Source organism: Procambarus clarkii, chromosome 81, assembly GCF_040958095.1.
Source record: "Procambarus clarkii isolate CNS0578487 chromosome 81, FALCON_Pclarkii_2.0, whole genome shotgun sequence".
Taxonomy (NCBI): domain Eukaryota; kingdom Metazoa; phylum Arthropoda; class Malacostraca; order Decapoda; family Cambaridae; genus Procambarus; species Procambarus clarkii.
This window is the reverse complement of record NC_091230.1, coordinates 9618901-9641136: the sequence shown is the minus strand read 5'-3', so window position 1 is coordinate 9641136 and position 22236 is coordinate 9618901. Positions and strand designations below refer to the sequence as shown.

Here is a 22236-nt window from a genome sequence, read left to right as displayed (position 1 = left end):
AGCACTTACAGTATGAATTATAGCGGATTTGGTTAGGTTAAGTTAGGTAGGGTTGGTTAGGTTCGGTCATATATCTATGTTAGTTTTAACTCAAATTAAACAAAATTAGCTCATACATCATGAAATGGATTGCTATAATTCATTAGCAATATGTATTATATGAAGAAATATAAGATTTTTTTAGAAAAATATATAAATTCAAGAAAAGTTGGCTTATTAGGCAAATCGGGTCTTGCATAGTAGGCCAAGAAGTGCATTCTGCCTACTAGGTACAACATATATATATATATATATATATATATATATATATATATATATGTCGTACCTAGTAGCCAGAACTCACTTTTTGGCCTACTATTCAAGGCCCGATTTGCCTAATAAGCCAAGTTTTCCTGAATTAATATATTTTCTCTATTTTTTTTCTTATGAAATGATAAATCAACCCATTTCATTATGTATGAGGTCATTTTTTTTTATTGGAGTTAAAATTAACGTAGATATATGACCGAACCTAACCAACCCTACCTAACCTAACCTAACCTATCTTTATAGGTTAGGTTTGGTTAGGTAGCCGAAAAAGTTAGGTTAGGTTAGGTTAGGTAGGTTAGGTAGTCGAAAAACAATTAATTCATGAAAACTTGGCTTATTAGGCAAATCGGGCCTTGCATAGTAGGCTGAGAAGTGCGTTCTGGCTACTAGGTACGACATATATATATATATTAAATATATATATATATATATATATATATATATATATATATATATATAATATATATATATATATATATGTCGTACCTAGTAGCCAGAACGCACTTCTCAGCCTACTATGCAAGGCCCGATTTGCCTAATAAGCCAAGTTTTCCTGAATTAATATATTTTCTCTAATTTTTGTCTTATGAAATGATAAAGCTACCAATTTTATTATGTATGAGGTCATTTTTTTTTTATTGTAGTAAAAATTAACGTAGATATATGACCGAACCTAACCAACCCTACCTAACCTAACCTAACCTAACCTATCTTTATAGGTTAGGTTAGGTTAGGTAGCCGAAAAAGATAGGTTAGGTTAGGTTAGGTAGGTTAGGTAGTCGAAAAACAATTAATTCATGAAAACTTGGCTTATTAGGCAAATCGGGCCCTGCATAGTAGGCTGAGAAGTGCGTTCTGGCTACTAGGTACGACATATATATATATATATATATATATATATATATTATATATATATATATATATATATATATATATATATATATATATATATATATATATATATATATATATATATATATATATATATGACAATGTCAGACCACGAAGGAAAAATGAAACAGGAAATTTCCTTAAGTACTTTCGTATATTAAATACAATATTTTCGTGATATACACATATATATATATATATATATATATATATATATATATATATATATATATATATATATATATATATATATATGTGTGTATATCACGAAAATATTGTATTTAATATACGAAAGTACTTAAGGAAATTTCCTGTTTCATTTTTCCTTCGTGGTCTGACATTGTCATATATATATATATATATATATATATATATATATATATATATATATATATAGGGGGGTACCACCACTGGTGTAATTATAGGGACCCACAGCCTCAGAGAAGGGAACACAGAGCACTCAGGGAAAAACTTGACATTTAACTCTGAATACGAAAGAGTGTTCACTTCTCCTACCACCCCCTTTTTTTTTTTTATTATGATGTACACTTTATTATGCAAGGTTATACAGTTACATATCTGATTTTATACAAAAAATGAACATTAAGAGGACACAAGAAAAAGTTCGCTTCCTAGAGGCTGTAGATTTCCTCGAACTCCTCCGACGCCGGGCAGGAACCGAGGATGCAGCGGGCATTTCCCCTCTGGATCGCGACACTGAGGCGCTGAAAGAGAAAACTTGCTGCTCTAGGGTCTCTTGTGGTGTCAATGAGCTTGGAACCAAGATCCTTAAGAAACCTTCTTGCACTCTCACCCCATGGGCCTAGGGTCTCAGACCCTATTGGAACGAAATTGTACCTTTGATCTAATTGCCTGTACTTGACTGACTTTTGTTTTTCTCTGTGTGTCGCTGCGGCTCCTGCCGTGCCGGCAGAGAGGGTGATGTATGTCGTTGCCAGGGTGGATACGCAAGTATAGTCCCATGCTAACTGCCTGCCACCCTTCCACGGACGCAGTGTGATTCCGTCTGGTCGGCCGGCAAAGCTAACAGAGTCACGGTTCAGTAGGTTGCGGGGCTCTCTCTCCGCTGGACACTGAGCAGAGGCAAGGCTTCTTTTAATGATGTCGTTGACTTCGTCGTGTCTAGTGTGCCAACCACCCGATTTTCCACAGTGCAGGCCATGCAATCCATATTCGTCAGCATCTGCCTCGCCGCAAATACACCTGTGAACAGTGTGGATAGGGGCAGCAAGGCGGAGAGCGACTGCAATACGGAGCTCCTGCGGATCAAGACGTGTGCCTGTCGCAGACATAGGGACTGCCAGAAGGAAGTCCCCTGCATGGGGAGCCTGCACAGCTGTGAGGCGTGCACGATCACTGGGGGTTGTTGCTGCCTCCAGCAAAGCTGTGGCTTCTTTGTCTACAATGGGGCTGTCCCAACTGGATTGTTTCTTGGCTTTCGGCATGGCTGGTCTGAGTGCTGGGTCTGTCATGGCACCCCATTTCGTGTCACATTCCGTGTAGTGGGGGTCCTGTATCCCCGCTACATCACTCAGGGTGTCAGGTAGAATTTCCTTAACCAGGTCATCTGATGCTGAGGAGGAAGACAGGAAGGCTGGGACTGCAATTTGGGTGGCGGTGCGGACACCCAAGCCACCGAGCCTGACAGGAAGAGTGGCTTGTTTCCACTGGCATTCGTTGAGAGAGAGGTTAACCACTTTTTCCAGCATGGTCTTCAGTAGGAGGTCATACTCGTCAAGCTTTGGGTTGTTGTAAGATGGGGCGCACCTCAGAAAGTAGGTTAGCCTCGGAAGGGATAGGCATTTGGTGAGGAGATAAAAAGCATCGTGGGCATCGATGTCACCTATTCTGTCTTCCATCCTCCTAAGGTCTGCGATTTTCTTGTCGAGGATCTCCTCAATGGCGTTAGACCCGAGGGGAGCTCCAAGGAGGGTGCTGTTCTCGGCCCTAATGACATGGGCTCCAGGCAAGGCAGACCTTATTCTAGCTACGATGTCTGGGTTGGAGGAGACTACTTCACACTTGGAAGGGTTCAGGACGAGACCCAGGCTTACTTCTTGCTCCCTTATTTTCCTGATATCTGACAAGAGGTGGTCTACGGTGCCAGCTATAGTGCCATCATCCAAAAACCAGATGTTGAACTCGCTGGACAAGCTTTCGGTGATTTCTTTTAAGACTAAGCAGAAAAGAAGGGGAGCAAGAGGATCACCTTGCTGAACACCTTCACATGATCTGATTTCATGTTCACCAAAGAGCAGTTTTGACTCGCCACTGTAGCACGATAGTATGAACGGGTAGAGGGGCCGGAAATGGCGATGTACGGCACAAAGTACTGCATCTCTTCTTACCATGTTGAAGGCATTCTTAAAGTCCAGTTTGAGCAGGGCCTTTTCATCAGAAATGTTTGTGATGTATGCTCGTGCTGCATGGGCAGCCGCTTCACAGCCTTGGGGGATTCCAAATCCTAGCTGGATTGGTTTCAGCAATTCAGCCGCTTGCTGGCTGACAACCCTCGTAGCAGCCTTGGCAATCAGGCGTCGGAGAGTGTTGCCAACAGCGATTGGCCTGATTCCTTCGTCCTTCTTTTTGAGAGCACAGAGGGAGGCACCAAAAAAGAGAGGCCTGATGACCTCAGGTATCTCACCAGCCAGACACATGTTGACGAACCTTGTGAGTTCCATAAGAAGATCTTGTGCAGCATCACCAACCGCAGGATTTAACATTTGCTTGATATGTTGAGGTTTTAACCCTGTAAAGCCGCCTGCTGACCCAGGTGGAAAAGAAAGGGCTGCTTTGTAGACCTCAGATTCACCAACTGTTAATGGGTCTGAAATGGTGTCGGCTGATGGCGGAACGATGTTGTCGCCTTGAGGGGCTCTGGGTGGGTGCTTGCTTTGCAGGGCCCGTGCTGTGGCTGAGTTTCGAGGAGCAATTTTCTCGTCACTGGTGAGGACTCTAATAGCACTTGCGGTATTTCCCTCTTCAATTTTCTTGGTGATTTGTGCTCTGATTTTGTACGTTTCCGGTATGTTGTTGTTACCATTTCTGCGGTGGGTGTGTTTTGCTCGGAGAGGCAGGCGAACTAGGTTGTCCCCCCTTGGGTATTCATTTATCGCCCTCAGGACCGAGGAAGCAAGTGATTTGTCCCTCCTTGGAGGGACGGTGAGGCATACATTGCCAAACAGAAGGACATTATGCCACGCTTGAATGTTTTCCGGTGCATCATTGATATATATATATATATATATATATATATATATATATATATATATATATATATATATATATGACAATGTCAGACCACGAAGGAAAAATGAAACAGGAAATTTCCTTAAGTACTTTCGTATATTAAATACAATATTTTCGTGATATACACACATATATATATATATATATATATATATATATATATATATATATATATATATATATATATATATATATATATATATGTGTATATCACGAAAATATTGTATTTAATATACGAAAGTACTTAAGGAAATTTCCTGTTTCATTTTTCCTTCGTGGTCTGACATTGTCATATATATATATATATATATATATATATATATATATATATATATATATATATATATATATATATATATATAATATATATATATATATATATATATATATATATGTCGTACCTAGTAGCCAGAACGCACTTCTCAGCCTACTATGCAGGGCCCGATTTGCCTAATAAGCCAAGTTTTCATGACTTAATTGTTTTTCGACTACCTAACCTACCTAACCTAACCTAACCTATCTTTTTCGGCTACCTAACCTAACCTAACCTATAAAGATAGGTTAGGTTAGGTTAGGTTAGGTAGGGTTGGTTAGGTTTGGTCATATATCTACGTTAATTTTAACTCAAATAAAAAAAAAAATTACCTCATACATAATGAAATGGGTAGCTTTATCATTTCATAAGAATTAAAGTTGAGAAAATATATTAATTCAAGAAAACTTGGCTTATTAGGCAAATCGGGCCCTGCATAGTAGGCTGAGAAGTGCGTTCTGGCTACTAGGTACGACATATATATATATATATATATATATATATATATATATATATATATATATATATATATATATATATATGTCGTACCTAGTAGCCAGAACGCACTTCTCAGCCTACTATGCAGGGCCCGATTTGCCTAATAAGCCAAGTTTTCTTGAATTAATATATTTTCTCAACTTTAATTCTTATGAAATGATAAAGCTACCCATTTCATTATGTATGAGGTAATTTTTTTTTTTATTTGAGTTAAAATTAACGTAGATATATGACCAAACCTAACCAACCCTACCTAACCTAACCTATCTTTATGCGTTAGGTTAGGTTAGGTAGCCGAAAAAGTTAGGTTAGGTTAGGTTAGGTAGGTTAGGTAGTCGAAATACAATTAATTCATGAAAACTTGGCTTATTAGGCAAATTGGGCCTTGCATAGTAGGCTGAGAAGGGCATTCTGGCTACTAGGTACGACATATATATATATATATATATATATATATATATATATATATATATATATATATATATATATATATATATATATATATATTAGTATATATATTAGTGTATTTTGGTAGCAGTCTTTCTTGTAGACATATATTATTAAATATGACCGAAGAAGTAAGATTAATAATTCTAACACGAATTTTCTCAATCTTTCGTACATTTCTTTTCACTGTTGGAGGTAATTCAAAAATCAATTCTTCAAAAATCATTTTTATTTCTAGTCTGACGCGACACGAGCGCGTTTCGTAAAACTTATTACATTTTCAAAGACTTTAGTTTACAAATACAGAACTGAATAGAACTTACACATCTCCGATTTTTGTTTATATCTACATTTGAGTGAGGTGGAAGGGGTGAGGTGGCATTAATAGGGTATTAATTTCATCAACACAAGACAGAACAAGAGGTGGCATTAATAGGGTATTAATTTCATCAACACAAGACAGAACATGAAACAATGGGTATTGAAATGGAAGTGATTGTTGAAAGCCTATTGGTCCATATTTCTTGATGCTTCTATATTGGAGCGGAGTCTTGAGGTGGGTAGAATATAGTTGTGCATTAATTCGCTGTTGATTGCTGGTGTTGACTTCTTAATGTGTAGTGCCTCGCAAATGTCAAGCCGCCTGCTATCGCTGTATCTATCGATGATTTCTGTGTTGTTTACTAGGATTTCTCTGGCGATGGTTTGGTTGTGGGAAAAGATTATATGTTCCTAAATGGAGCCCTGTTGTTTATGCATCGTTAAACGCCTAGAAAGAGATGTTGTTGTCTTGCCTATATACTGGGTTTTTTTGAGCTTACAGTCCCCAAGTGGGCATTTAAAGGCATAGACGACGTTGGTCTCTTTTAAAGCGTTCTGCTTTGTGTCTGGAGAGTTTCTCATGAGTAGGCTGGCCGTTTTTCTGGTTTTATAGTAAATCGTCAGTTGTATCTTCTGATTTTTGTCTGTAGGGATAACGTTTCTATTAACAATATCTTTCAGGACCCTTTCCTCTGTTTTATGAGCTGTGGAAAAGAAGTTCCTGTAAAATAGTCTAATAGGGGGTATAGGTGTTGTGTTAGTTGTCTCTTCAGAGGTTGCATGGCGTTTCACTTTCCTTCTTATGATGTCTTCGACGAAACCATTGGAGAAGCCGTTGTTGACTAGGACCTGCCTTACCCTACAGAGTTCTTCGTCGACTTGCTTCCATTCTGAGCTGTGGCTTAGCGCACGGTCGACATATGCGTTAACAACACTCCTCTTGTACCTGTCTGGGCAGTCGCTGTTGGCATTTAGGCACATTCCTATGTTCGTTTCCTTAGTGTAGACTGCAGTGTGGAAACCTCCGCTCTTTTCCATGACTGTTACATCTAGAAAGGGCAGCTTCCCATCCTTTTCCATCTCGTAAGTGAAACGCAGCACGGAACTCTGCTCAAATGCCTCCTTCAGCTCCTGCAGATGTCTGACATCAGGTACCTGTGTAAAAATGTCGTCAACATACCTGCAGTATATGGCCGGTTTCAAGTTCATGTCGATTAAGACTTTTTGCTCGATGGTACCCATGTAGAAGTTTGCAAACAGGACACCTAGGGGAGAACCCATGGCGACCCCATCTACTTGCTTATACATGTGCCCATCTGGGCTCAAGAAGGGTGCCTCTTTAGTACAAGCTTGGAGTAGTTTCCTCAGAATATTTTCGGGTATGTCAAGAGGAGTACAGGCTGGATCACGATACACTCTGTCGGATATCATCCCGATTGTCTCGTCCACAGGTACGTTGGTAAACAGCGATTCTACGTCCAACGAGGCTCTTATCCCTGTGACCCGTGTGCCCCGCAGTAAGTCAACAAATTCCTTTGGAGACTTCAGGCTGAAGGCGCAAGGAACATAAGGAGTCAGCAGGCCGTTGAGTCGCTTCGCCAGTCTGTACGTGGGTGTGGGTATCTGGCTAATGATTGGCCGAAGTGGGTTTCCAGGCTTATGTGTTTCGACATTTCCATACGCATATCCAGGTTTATATTCCCCAATGATCTTTGGCTGGTGGAGTCCGGATTTCTTGGCGTTCATAGTTTCGAGCTGATCGAAACTGTGAACGCCAAGAAATCCGAACTCCACCTGCTAAAGATCATTGGGGAATATAAACCTGGATATGCGTATGGAAATGTCAAAACACACAAGCCTGGAAACCCACTTCGGCCAATCATTAGCCAGATACCCACACCCACGTACAGACTGGCGAAGCGACTCAACGGCCTGCTGACTCCTTATGTTCCTTGCGCCTTCAGCCTGAAGTCTCCAAAGGAATTTGTTGACTTACTGCGGGGCACACGGGCCACAGGGATAAGAGCCTCGTTGGACGTAGAATCGCTGTTTACCAACGTACCTGTGGACGAGACAATCGGGATGATAGCCGACAGAGTGTATCGTGATCCAGCCTGTACTCCTCTTGACATACCAGAAAATATTCTGAGGAAACTACTCCAAGCTTGTACTAAAGAGGCACCCTTCTTGAGCCCGGATGGGCACATGTATAAGCAAGTAGATGGGGTCGCCATGGGTTCTCCCCTAGGTGTCCTGTTTGCAAACTTCTACATGGGTACCATCGAGCAAAAAGTCTTAGTCGACATGAACTTGAAACCGGCCATATACTGCAGGTATGTTGACGACATTTTTACACAGGTACCTGATGTCAGACATCTGCAGGAGCTGAAGGAGGCATTTGAGCAGAGTTCCGTGCTGCGTTTCACTTACGAGATGGAAAAGGATGGGAAGCTGCCCTTTCTAGATGTAACAGTCATGGAAAAGAGCGGAGGTTTCCACACTGCAGTCTACACTAAGGAAACGAACATAGGAATGTGCCTAAATGCCAACAGCGACTGCCCAGACAGGTACAAGAGGAGTGTTGTTAACGCATATGTCGACCGTGCGCTAAGCCACAGCTCAGAATGGAAGCAAGTCGACGAAGAACTCTGTAGGGTAAGGCAGGTCCTAGTCAACAACGGCTTCTCCAATGGTTTCGTCGAAGACATCATAAGAAGGAAAGTGAAACGCCATGCAACCTCTGAAGAGACAACTAACACAACACCTATACCCCCTATTAGACTATTTTACAGGAACTTCTTTTCCACAGCTCATAAAACAGAGGAAAGGGTCCTGAAAGATATTGTTAATAGAAACGTTATCCCAACAGACAAAAATCAGAGGATACAACTGACGATTTACTGTAAAACCAGAAAAACGGCCAGCCTACTCATGAGAAACTCTCCAGACACAAAGCAGAACGCTTTAAAAGAGACCAACGTCGTCTATGCCTTTAAATGCCCACTTGGAGACTGTAAGCTCCAAAAAACCCAGTATATAGGCAAGACAACAACATCTCTTTCTAGGCGTTTAACGATGCATAAACAACAAGGCTCCATTAAGGAACATGCAATCTCTTCCCACAACCAAACCATCGCCAGAGAAATCCTAGTAAACAACACAGAAATCATCGATAGATTCAGCGATAGCAGGCGGCTTGACGTTTGTGAGGCATTACACATTAAGAAGTCAACACCAGCAATCAACAGCCAATTAATGCACAACTATATTCTACCCACCTCAAGACTCCGCTCCAATATAGAAGCATCAAGAAATATGGACCAATAGGCTTTCTACAATCACTTCCATTTCAATACCCATTGTTTCATGTTCTGTCTTGTGTTGATGAAATTAATACCCTATTAATGCCACCTCTTGTTCTGTCTTGTGTTGATGAAAGTAATACCCTATTAATGCCACCTCACCCCATCCACCTCACTCAAATATAGATATAAACAAAAATCGGAGATGTGTAAGTTCTATTCAGTTGTGTATTTGTAAACTAAAGTCTTTGAAAATGTAATAAGTTTTACGAAACGCGCTCGTGTCGCGTCAGACTTGAAATAAAAATGAATTTTGGAGAATTGATTTTTGAATTACCTCCAACAGTGAAAAGAAATGTACGAAAGATTGAGAAAATTCATGTTAGAATTATTAATCTTACTTTTTCGGTCATATTTAATAATATATAATATATATATATATATATATATATATATATATATGTCGTACCTAGTAGCCAGAACGCACTTCTCTGCCTACTATGCAAGGCCCGATTTGCCTAATAAGCCAAGTTTTCATGAATTAATTATTTTTCGACTTCCTAACCTACCTAACCTAACCTAACCTAGCTTTTTCAGCTACCTAACCTAACCTAACCTATAAAGATAGGTTAGGTTAGGTTAGGTAGGGTTGGTTAGGTTCGGTCATATAACTACATTAATTTTAACTCCAATAAAAAAAAATTGACCTTACACATAATGAAATTGGTAGCTTAATCATTTCATAAGAAAAAAATTAGAGAAAATATATTAATTCAGGAAAACTTGGCTTATTAGGCAAATTGGGCCTTGCATAGTAGGCTGAGAAGTGCGTTCTGGCTACTAGGTACGACATATATATATATATATATATATATATATATATATATATATATATATATATATATATATATATATATATATATATATATACAGGGGATTTCCTGTTAGCAACCCCAATGTCGGCAACTGGCACGCGTCTCACACCACACGCCCTCCGAATTGCTGTGGCCCTCCGCCTTGCTGCCCCAATCCACACCAGATATAGGTGTATTTGCGGCGAGGTGGTGGCTGACAGGTACGGTCACCATGGCCTACTCTGCCAAAGCACAGGGGGATGGCACTCGAGGCACAGTGAAGTTAACGACATCATCAAGAGGAGCCTCACCACAGCTGGATGCCCAGCTGAAAGAGAGCCCCGTTACCTAACGCCCCGTAACTCTGATGCTCTTATTGGTCGCCCGGATGGTATCACAGTGAACCCCTGGAAGAATGGCAAGCAGTTGGTATGGGACTACACGTGCGTATCAACCCTGGCTAACACCTACATTAACCTCAGTGTTGCACAACCAGGTGGCGCTGCCACCCACAGGGAAGCAGCCAAATCCCGTAAGTATAGAGAACTGGATCACCACTACAATTTTGTCCCCATTGCTTCTGAGACGCTCGGCGCCTGGGGTAAAAGTGCTACCAGTTTTTTGAAGGAACTGGGTTCTAGGCTCATTGAAACAACAAGGGACCCGAGAGCTGCAAGCTTTCTTTTCCAGCGCTTCAGTGTGGCGATACAGAGGGGAAATGCGCACTGCATCCAGGGTTCCTTCCCGCCATCTGAGGAGCTGGAGGAACTCGACAACCTATGACAACCATCTTTGTAACCCATATGTAACTCCTTTTTTGTAACAAACTTCAAATAAAGTAAATATATGTGTACATACAAAAGAATGGGGGTGGTAGGAGAAGATAATATTAGTGTTCAGTGAGAAACCACAAGGTCTCCTCTGAATACTTTTTATTTTCTTCTCCGAGGCTATGGGTCCCCACATTGGCACCAGAGGTGGTACCCTCACAAATTTAAAAAAAGAAAAAAAAAAGAAAAAAAAAAAAAAAATATATATATATATATATATATATATATATATATGTCGTACCTAGTAGCCAGAACGCACTTCTCAGCCTACTATGCAAGGCCCGATTTGCCTAATAAGCCAAGTTTTCATGAATTATTTGTTTTTCGACTACCTAACCTACCTAACCTAACCTAACCTAACTATTTCGGCTACCTAACCAAACCTAACCTATGAAGATAGGTTAGGTTAGGTTAGGTAGGGTTGGTTAGGTTCGGTCATATATCTACGTTAATTTTAACTCCAATAAAAAAAAATTTACCTCATACATAATGAAATGGGTAGCTTTATCATTTCATAAGAAAAAAATTAGAAAAAATATATTAATTCAGGAAAACTTGGCTTATTAGGCAAATCGGGCCTTGAATAGTAGGCCAAAAAGTGAGTTCTGGCTACTAGGTACGACATATATATATATATATATATATATATATATATATATATATATATATATATATATATATATATATATATATATATATATATATTAGTATATTTTGGTAGCAGTCTTTCTTGTAAGCATATGTTGTTAAATATGACCGAAAAAGTAAGATTAAAAATTCTAACGCGAATTTTCTCAATATTTCTTATGTTTCTTTTTACTGTCGATGGCAATTGAAAAATCAATTCTCCAAAATTCATTTTTATTTCTATTCTGATGCGACACTTGAACGCGTTTCATAATAACTTATTGCATTTTCAAAGACTTTAGTGTACACACACGACTATAACTTGAAAACACAAAACAGAGTCAGCAAATCCGTCATACTTATACTCGCATTTGGGTGAGGTGATATTGGGCAACAGTTTTGGATAAGGTCAACAAACTTGTGACAAATACAAGACAGAACACGACACTGTGGGTATTAATTGGATATGAGGGCATAAGAATGGAAGTAACTGCAGAGGGCCTATTGGCCCATACTTCCTCTTGAGGCTTCTATATTGGTTCGGAGTCTTGAAGTGGGTAGAATATAGTTGTGCATTAATCGGCAGTTGATTGCTCATGTTGAATTTTTGATGTGTAGTGCCTCGCAGATGTCGAGCCGCCTGCTATCGCTGTACTTATCGATGATTTCTGTGTTGTTTGTTAAGACTTCTCTCGTGATGTTCTGGTTGTGAGAGGAGATTATATGTTCCTTGATGGCGCCCTATTGCTTATGCATTGTTAATCGCCTGGAAAGAGACGTTGTAGTCTTCCCTATATACTGAGTTCTTTGGGGCTTAAAGTCCCCATGTGGGCATTTGAAGGCATAGACGACGTTGGTTTCCTTCAAGGCGTTCTGCTTTGTGTCTGGAGAGATTTCCTGAGTTGATTTATTGTGTCGTCTGCGTTCTCTGTCTACGTTGGACCTCTTTCTGGGTTTCCTCAAAGGAACATGTTTCAGACAATCTTGATATGTTTCTGATGTTAGTTTTCTATTCCTTCTGTAGGAGTTTTATTACTTAAAACAGTTTCCCGTGGAATGTTTGTACGTTCCCTGTTTATTGTCTCCTAGTCTATTCTTTTATTTTTTTTAGATATATACATGAGCTGTTACATTCTTGTACAGCCACTAGTATGCGTAGCGTTTCGGGCAAGTCCCTGGAATACGATCCCCGCCGTGATGAATCGTTGTTACAACCAAGTACCCATTTTACTGTTGAGTTAAACAGAGGGGTACAGTTAAGGATTTGCGCCCAGTAAATCCTCCCCGGCCAGGATACGAACCCATGACAAAGCGCTCGCGGAACACCAGGTGAGTGTCTTGCCACTACACCACGGAGACTGACTGTATTATTAAAATTTAATTTACTGAATAACCCCTCTCGCTTGATCAACGTTTTAAGTTTATTCTGAGTATTGATTGGAGATTGCACTTCAATGAGCTTGTGATCCGAGTATGTGGTATCTGATATCGTAATGTCCCTGATTATGTCTTCATTGTTTGTAAAGACCAGATCTAGAACATTTTCATTTCTCGTTGGCTCTGATATCTGCTGGTTGAGTGAAAATTTGTCGGAGAATCTAAACACTTCTTTAATTTGTGGTTGGTTATGTCCCGATAGATTTCCTAGTATAATATTATTGTTTGCTATTCTCCATCTTAGATTTGGCAAGTTGAAGTCATCAAGGAAGATAATATCAGGTGTCGGGTTCGCCAAATTATTACGGCTATTTTCTGTTTTTGTTAATCTGTTTTGCGAATTCCTCAGCCGTTGCATCTGGCGGTTTCTATATAAGAATAATAACTAAGTTTATTTTCTTATTTGTTGAGTTAAGGTGTTCTGAGCATACAAAGTCTTCCCTAAGATACAGACACACTACTCCATGTGACCTAATTACCATATCACAACTGTATAGATTATATCCTGGTAGCCAGATATCTCAGTCCAAGAATTCCACCCTGCATGGGTTTCTGTTAAAGCTCCAAATACTGCATTTGATTCAGTGAGGAGGCCATTTATGAATTGTACTTTGTTTTATGTTCTTGTTATTAGTCCTTGAATGTTGGCAAAGATGAATGAGGTTACTCTATTTGTGATAGTTTGACTGGGAGATTTTTTGGCAGGTCCATTAAATCCATGCGTGGATTTATTGAGTTTGTTCTGACCAGTGCTGATTGTCGTAGGGCAGTTGCTTGTCGTAGTTGGAGTTCCTTTTTGGTGTGTGTAATTGGATCTGTGATTCTGGTATGCAAGTGGGTTTGTCATCCAGTTCCACAAATTATCTATGTTCCCCTCCTTTTGAAATCTCTTTCGGTATAAAAAATTAATTGAATATCCTCCAAATTCATTATCTTGCTTGCCACTCTTTATGTAGCGTTCCGTGCCTTTCACGTGAAAGTATGGGACGCTGAGGTCATAGCATTTTCTGTCCTCGAGTGAGGTTTGGCACATGTCATAATGGAAAAACGTACATGTTGTCCAAATTGACACAGTCCTTTCCTAAGCATATTTAAACTTTTCTTGGATGATGATAACTGCATTCTAATCTAATCATTTTCTGCATTCTTATTACCAGCATATCTATGTCTGTATATGCCCCTTACATAAAATATGCATGTCTATCCACCCGTCCTGATTGTAATGCTATCCATTGTTTCTTCGTGGCAGAGTGACAACTCTTCCCTCGAGCGCCTCTCTCTGTACTCCTTCCCTGGCCTGAAGGAGATAACTCACCACCTCCTCATCTACCGCGTCTTCAACCTCACCTCCCTTGGCCGACTCTTCCCTAATCTCGCACTCATCAGGTTAGTGTTATCCTTCTTTGGAACAATCATGGAAGTAGTTTGAAGAACTTGGTCATCATGGTGAGTCTTGTGGCACTGGGTCATCATGGTGAGAGTCTTGTGGCACTGGGTCATCATGGTGAGAGTCTTGTGGCACTTGGTCATCATGGTGAGAGTCTTGTGGCACTGGGTCATCATGGTGATAGTCTTGTGGCACTGGGTCATCATGGTGAGAGTCTTGTGGCACTTGGTCATCATGGTGAGAGTCTTGTGGCACTGGGTCATCATGGTGAGAGTCTTGTGGCACTGGGTCATCATGGTGATAGTCTTGTGGCACTGGGTCATCATGGTGAGAGTCTTGTGGCACTGGGTCATCATGGTGAGAGTCTTGTGGCACTGGGTCATCATGGTGAGAGTCTTGTAGCACTGGGTCATCATGGTGAGAGTCTTGTGGCACTGGGTCATCATAAGAGATATATTACAAAGACAAATATCTATTCTTATGGATATTCTAGATGTTTTATGCATATTAATATACGAGTATAGCATACAGTAACGCAACTTGGTAGATCTTGACAAGATATAATGTGAAACTGTGTTTTTCTCTCCGTACAGGGGAGATGTCCTCTTCCACAACTACGCTCTTGTCATCTACGATGTTCCTAACCTTCAAGAGGTGGGCCTGGTCTCCCTCTCCGTCATCCTAAGAGGTAACTGACTCCACTTACTCCTCCACTAACACCTCATATGCTATTACTAATCCAATCGCAATATAATTACTACTTTTCACTAGCCAATTATTTTATCTTTTCTTTAATCTCACCGTCTTCTTCACAACTCTTTTTCCTTTTCTTCACTTACCCTGATCTACATTCCCTGTATCTCTACATGCACATGTATCTTTACATGCACCTGTATCTCTACATGCACCTGTATTCTTACATGCTCCTGTATCTCTACATGCATCAGTATCTCTTCATGCACCTACATCTAGACATGCACCTTCATCTCTACGTGAGTAGGGGGAAGGGAGACAAATTGCGCCCATGATTTTGGCAGCAATTGGGCACTGTTGCAAAAACATCAACCCCTGGGGTCAAAAAAGAGTAAAGATTTTTTGGAATGTTGAGATAGGGTACAAGTTGGCCTTGAGTTGTTTTTTGGGGGGTTTGTCTGATATGTCAAAGCATGTTTTGCATATAGCACTGTGTTGCATGTCATGTATGTTTGACTGGAAAATATATGTATTTTAAAAAAGGAGAAAGAATTTTGGAGGGGGGGGGAGGGGAGAAGCATAACTGAATAGTGTAGGTTGCCCTCATTCTGAACTCCGTTTTCTGTAATGTTCTCTGAAATCTCTGGGGATTTACACTAGGTTCGATACCCTGAGGCATTCGCAATTTTTCTTGGGGATGTCACGTGACTAGAAGGATGGACCCCTAGCCAAAACCCCCACCTTGGGTGGGGTCAAGCATATCACATAGAACAGGTGGACTACAATAGGCTGGGACATGCCTGATCTCGTGAGTGCATAGTACTGTGGTGTTCTCTGACATGGTACGCAATCGATAAAACAGGGTACTCAAGTGTTAGTCGGATAATAATTAAGGGTTTAAAGCAGTTCTAAATAACTTCACAGAGCCCCTGTGTTTTTTTATGGGATGAATGTACTATCAATAATTCCTGCGAATATATTCTGAATCCGTGGCTGCAGTTTGCTTCCTAATATTAAAATTAAATCCTTAGTATAATTCCTAAGGTAAATGAGCTTGCAGTACTCTTCAGAATGCAAAATGAGCTTAAGAATGGTATTTTTATATGTGAGGGGAAGGGGGGTCAACGTGAAACTATGTACCCATGTTACTCTGTGACAGCCCCCTCCCTCTCCAGCCCATTGTCGTTGTGAGGGGGCTTGGTGGGCGGCTGCCGGGGTGTAATGCTCCGTAGGACAGTCCTCTGTCCTTTTGACGCCTTATGCTCCTGCTTCCATCTTCACTAAATTTGCTGGGAGCTATTTCCTTTTCCTTATCTTTCATTTTTCCTCCCCACTCTTCTCCTTTCTAATTGTCATTTCCCGCCGAATTTTTGCCATTCTTGATCATTCTTTTGGACATCTGTTTTGACGCCTGAGTATTTGGGGAGGCACACTACCCAAACACTCTCTCACCCGTAGAACTGTGGTACCCGATGTTTCGAGTGAGGGACGCTTTTATTGTCAATCCTCGCCTTCGTTGCTGAACCCGATCTCGACGGACTGACGGTTCTTAAGGTGGCAATTCTGGGGTGTATACTCATGGTGCATTCATGGGGGGGCTGCATTATGTATGTCTTATGTTGCATGTCCTATCCTCTAATTGTGGCTCCATAGTAGGAATGGGGGTTTATTCGTGAATTAAATTATTTCCTTTTTGTTTCTATGCTGCTGAATGATCCTTTTATAACTTCCCAGGCCCGTGGGGTGGGCGACCAGGCTGCATAAGTCAGACAGACTGTGTTGGAAGACCGGGCTCTGTAGCCCCCGCTACACTGGGCCCAGACAATGCTACGCCTTTGACCATTCCCTACTACCCTCCTCCGCTCCTCTGTGGTTGAGCCCCAAGCCCCCAGTGGTGACAACCTCATCACCTGGAGTGGCTACTTCTCTCCTTGTGACAACTGCGCCTTTTTACCCTTCCTCTCACTGGGGTTACTTGGCGCCGACCCTCCCCACAGACGCACTCGCATGACTCCTTCCAGTGCTAATATGTTCCATGCCTTGTTTGGTCCTGCTACTTGGACTAAATACTTTGATCTAAACCATCTGGATTCTACATGTGCTGACGATTTCTTCCTTCATCTTCCTCGTTGATTCGGTGGATGCTTCTGTTACTTTTAACCCCAATCATTTTGGTACACGTGTCGTTGCTGCTCTTCCTGCTCCTCAGGATGCAGTTGCCCGCTTATCCGCATTGGGACAATGCCTGGTTAAATGCCAATATTGGCACCGTTATCCTTTCGTACGATGTTGCACCTGATATTAGGAGCCTGAAAGACTGCAACGAGTATATTAAATATATCCTTGAAGCCCAAGACTATTCTGTCCTTTAGGTTGATACGTTCATTTGACCCTCGTGGTCATTGGCATCAGCCTCTTCGAGTTGTGAAGACAACTTATGCTCCGTTCATATGCTCCGTTCAGGAGTACATTCCCTCTCCTAGATTTTGCAATAAGTGCTAGAAATTTGGACATTGTGTCCTCAAATGCACGAGTGCAGTATGTCTATGCCCCATATGTGGGGACTCAGGTCACTCTAAGATGGAGTGTTCTTCTTCCCAGGCTCACTGCCTCCATTGCAGTGATACCCACACTACCTTCTCCCTTGTGTGTATATACTACAAATTTGAGGAAGCCATCCTCAATTTGAAGCAAATCGATCGTTTGTCTTTTCCTGGGGCGAGATGCCAAGTCTGGCGTCTCTCCTCTTTCGCTAGTGTATCTTATGCTTGTGTGATATGTTCCACATCTCCTCACCCTTCCCCCATTTCTGTCTCACAACCGTTTCCAGGAATTAGACCCAGACATGCCCACTGCCTACTTCCCTGTTCAATTATGTTCTGACCCAAGGGGTCCCTCTCCTGGTTCTCTAACTGATGTTTCCCTCCTTCCTTCCTAGTTTGCCATGTATCCTGTGCCTTCTTCCCCCATCTCCCCCCGATCCTTCTTACCACCCCCCCCCCTCCCTGTCTCTTAGCCCTCCATGCCACCTATCTGTCCAGGCTGTTGTCCATCATCCTCCCAGCAGTCTTCATGTTGATTGCTCCCTCCTTTTCATGTTGAGACTATGGAGACTGTCGCCCAGTACGCTGCTGCAGGCACACACCTGTCTTTAAGTCAGAAACGTAAGCCTGGCTCCTCTCCTCCTTCCTCCCAGGCAGGTAAGAAGGCATCGCTTTATTTCCCACCCTCTGAATCCGACTCTATCACTGCATCCCCTCCCATTTCGGTGCTCGAGCCCCCTGTCCCTGCTATGGAGGTTCCTTTAGCCTTGGATTCTCTCCCGGTTGCTGCTCTTGCTGAGGTACGCTCCCCTGTTTCTGTCCCCCCCCCCCCTCCCCATGAATTCTTTGTCAGCCCCTCTCTATTACCTCCTCCCGCTCCGGATACTGTCCGTCCGCCTCTGGTCTCTCCTCCCACTCCCTTAACTTCATCGTCGCTGCTAAATTTACCCATGCCCCCTAACCCTGATTTTGCTGATCCTGATCCTGATATTATTTAGTATACTACGTTCTTCTTTGCCTTTGTCTTTTCATTGTTCTCTGTTGCTGTTCTCTCTCTGTTTGACAATGTTTATTCTTCAATGGAATATTCGTGGCTTTCATACCAACTTCCATGAACTCCAACCTCTGATAACACAGTTTTCACCGCTTTATGTATGTCTCCAGGAGCCGATGCTTGGTGCTCGTCCTGGTCACTTTCTTGGTAATTCCTTTCTCTCCCCCTCCTTCAGCTTTGCTAGGGCCCATAATTCTACTGCTCTTTTGATTCGTACTGATATTTCCTTCGTCACTCTACTTTTTCGTCTCCTATCCAATGTTCTGTGGCCCGTATCTTTGTGAGTAAATGGTATACAGTTTGTTTCATTTATCTCTCCCCTAAATGTCCCACTTTCTCTTCCTGATCTTAAGCACATGTTGGACTCATTACCAGAGCCTGTACTCCTGTTAGGTGATTTCAATTGTCGGCATACCCTTTGTGGTGATGCTCTGCCAAACACCCGTGGGCCGCCTTCTCGAACCATTTGTCCTCACTTCTTCGCTGTCTCTTCTGAATTCTGGTGAACCCACGCATGTGGACTCCCGCACTCGCACCCCTCTCCTGTCATGATCTTTTTCTCTGATTGTCTTCTCTTTACTTAGATTTTACATGGCGGCTTCTTGATGACCTCCATAACAGTGACCATTTCCCCCGTCTTTGTCACCTTTTTCTTTTTTCACCCTCCCCTCTCCTTTCCTAGGTGGCAGTTTGCCAAGGCTGCCTGGAATCTATTCACCCTCTTTGCAACTCTTTCCGATCTCTCCGCTCTGCCTCTCCCTCGAACCCCTCCTCCTTTTTCATGACACTATATTTGCTGCTGCCGTCTGCTCTATTCCTTGCTCTACCTCCCGGGGCATGCAGAAGTGCATTCTTTGATGGAATGCAGACTGTGCTCGGACTGTCCGCTGTAAGTGTGCAGCCTGGAAGACACACCAACAGGCGGTGTTTTATTTTGTTTCGGAAGGCGAGTGAGGTTGCCCGTAGGACCATCCATACAGTTAAACATGAGAGTTGGAAGTTTTAGGCCTATACTATTGCGTCCAATACTCCTCTGGCGCAGATCTGGAAGAAAATCTGCAAATAGTGGGTAAGTTTTTTCCAGATGTCTCATCAGTCCTTCACTTTCATGGTACTTTTGTGGTGGATCCAGTGACGGTCGCAACCGAACTGAGTTTCCACTTTTCGACTGTTAGCTTCAGTTCTAATCTACCTCGATCCTTCCTTCTTCATAAGCCCGTTCTTGAAGCTCATCCTTTAGATTTCCGCACTCATCTCCGACTTCCCAATAACGATATTTTCTCTCTCTCCGAACTTCAGTTTGCTCTGGCCCTTTGCGGTTCCATTGCAGCGGGCTCAGATAATATTTACTATGAGATGCTTTGCCATCTCCCTCCATGCGTGTCTCAGTATTTACTGAATTTGTATAACCGAATCTGGGAGTCGTAATCAGTCCCTGAGGACTGGCTCCATGCGGTTGTTCTCCCTATTCGGAAACCGGGGTCCTGAAGGGACACCCCCCTAAGGACCTCCGCCCCATAGCCCTCACGAGTTGCTTCTGCAAACTCTTTGAACGTATAGCCAATGTCTGTCTGATGTGGTTCTTGGGACACTATCTCCAACTCTCCCCTTCTCAATTTGGTTTTCGCAAGTGCCGCAGCACGACTGATGTCTTGGTGAACTTGAAGGTCTATATTTGTACTGCTTTTGCTATGAACACCTCTGTTCTTGCTGTTCTTTTTGACCTGAAAAAGGCGTACCACACCACCTGTAGATACCATATTCTGTCCCAACTTCATTTTTTTGGCCTTCGTGGTAATCTCCCACTGTTCTTCCAAACCTTTCTCTCTAGTCGTTTCTTTAGAGTGAGGCTTGGTACCACTTTCTCTGCCTCTTTTTGGCAATACGAGGTGTACCCCAAGATAGTGTTCTGATCACTACTCTTTTTCTAGTTGCCTTCAATGGCCTTATTTCCTCTCTTCCTTCTGGCGTCTTCTCCGCTCTTTTATGTTGATGATTTTACCCTCTGCTGTTGAGGTATTGATTTGCCTTACCTTCAACGATGGCTTCAACTTGCGATTGATGTTGTGTCGTCTTGGGCCACCAATCATGGCTTCAAGTTCTCTAAAAAAAACTGATGCTAAGCCTTTTACTCGGAAGCAGGTCGTTCTTTGTCAACCCTCTGTCGCTTTATGGTCATCCCGTTGTGTACAAAGATTCTGCTAAGTCTTTGGGGCTAATCATTGACACTCGTTTGTCCTGGTCATCCCATATCTCTTACCTCCGAGTTGAATGCTTTAAGGCCCTTAACTTATTAAAGGCACCTGTATCTCTACATGCACCTGTACCTCTACATGCACCTATATATTTACATGCACCTGTATCTCTACATGCACCTATATATTTACATGCACCTGTATCTCTACATGCACCTTTATATTTACATGCACCTGTATCTCTACATGCACCTGTTTATTTACATGCACCTGTATCTCTACATGCACCTGTATCTCTACATGCCCCTGTATCTCTACATGCCCCTGTATCTCTACATGCCCCTGTATCTCTACATGCCCCTGTATCTCTACATGTATCTGTATCTCTACGTGCACCTCTATCTCTACATGCACCTGTACTTCTACATGCACCTATATATTTACATGCACCTGTATCTCTACATGCACCTGTATCTCTACATGCACCTGTATTTTTACATGCACCTGTATCTTTACAAGCACCTGTTTATTTACATGCACCTGTATCTCTACATGCACCTATATATTTACATGCACCTGTATCTCTACATGCCCCTGTATCTCTACATGCCCCTGAACCTCTACATGTATCTGTATCTCTACGTGCACCTGTATCTCTTCATGCACTTGTATCTCTACATGCACCTGTATCTCTACATGCATCTGTATCTCTACATGCACCTGTATCTCTACATGTATCTGTATCTCTCCGTGCACCTCTACCTCTACATGCACCTATATATTTACATGCACCTGTATCTCTACATGCACCTGTATCTCTACATGCACCTGTATCTCTACATGCACCTGTATATTTACATGCACCTGTATCTCTACATGCACCTGTTTATTTACATGCACCTGTATCTCTACATGCATCTGTATCTCTACATGCCCCTGTATCTCTACATGTATCTGTATCTCTACGTGCACCTCTATCTCTACATGCACCTGTATCTCTACATGCACCTATATATTTACATGCACCTGTATCTCTACATGCACCTGTATCTCTACATGCACCTGTATCTCTACATGCACCTGTATATTTACATGCACCTGTATCTCTACAAGCTCCTGTTTATTTAAATGCACCTGTATCTCTCCATGCACCTGTGTTACGGCCCTCTCGGGTCGCAACTGGGTTCTTACTCTGATGTTGTTAGAGGAAGGGTATCCGGCCCCAAGCCAGTAGTGGCTTTCAAGGGATGTGATCAGTAACGCAA

At 41.9% G+C, this 22236-nt stretch overlaps 1 protein-coding gene across 1 annotated transcript in view; it reads left to right on the top strand.

Moving 5' to 3' along the window:
- The window catches only part of LOC123773031 (insulin-like peptide receptor), a 531432-nt gene that overhangs the window by 37740 nt on the left and 471456 nt on the right, over positions 1-22236 (top strand). Inside the window, exons 3-4 of the mRNA XM_069315507.1 lie at positions 14349-14485; positions 15080-15174. Of these exons, the coding sequence (XP_069171608.1) occupies positions 14349-14485; positions 15080-15174 (232 nt within the window). The remainder of the gene's footprint in view (positions 1-14348; positions 14486-15079; positions 15175-22236) is intronic.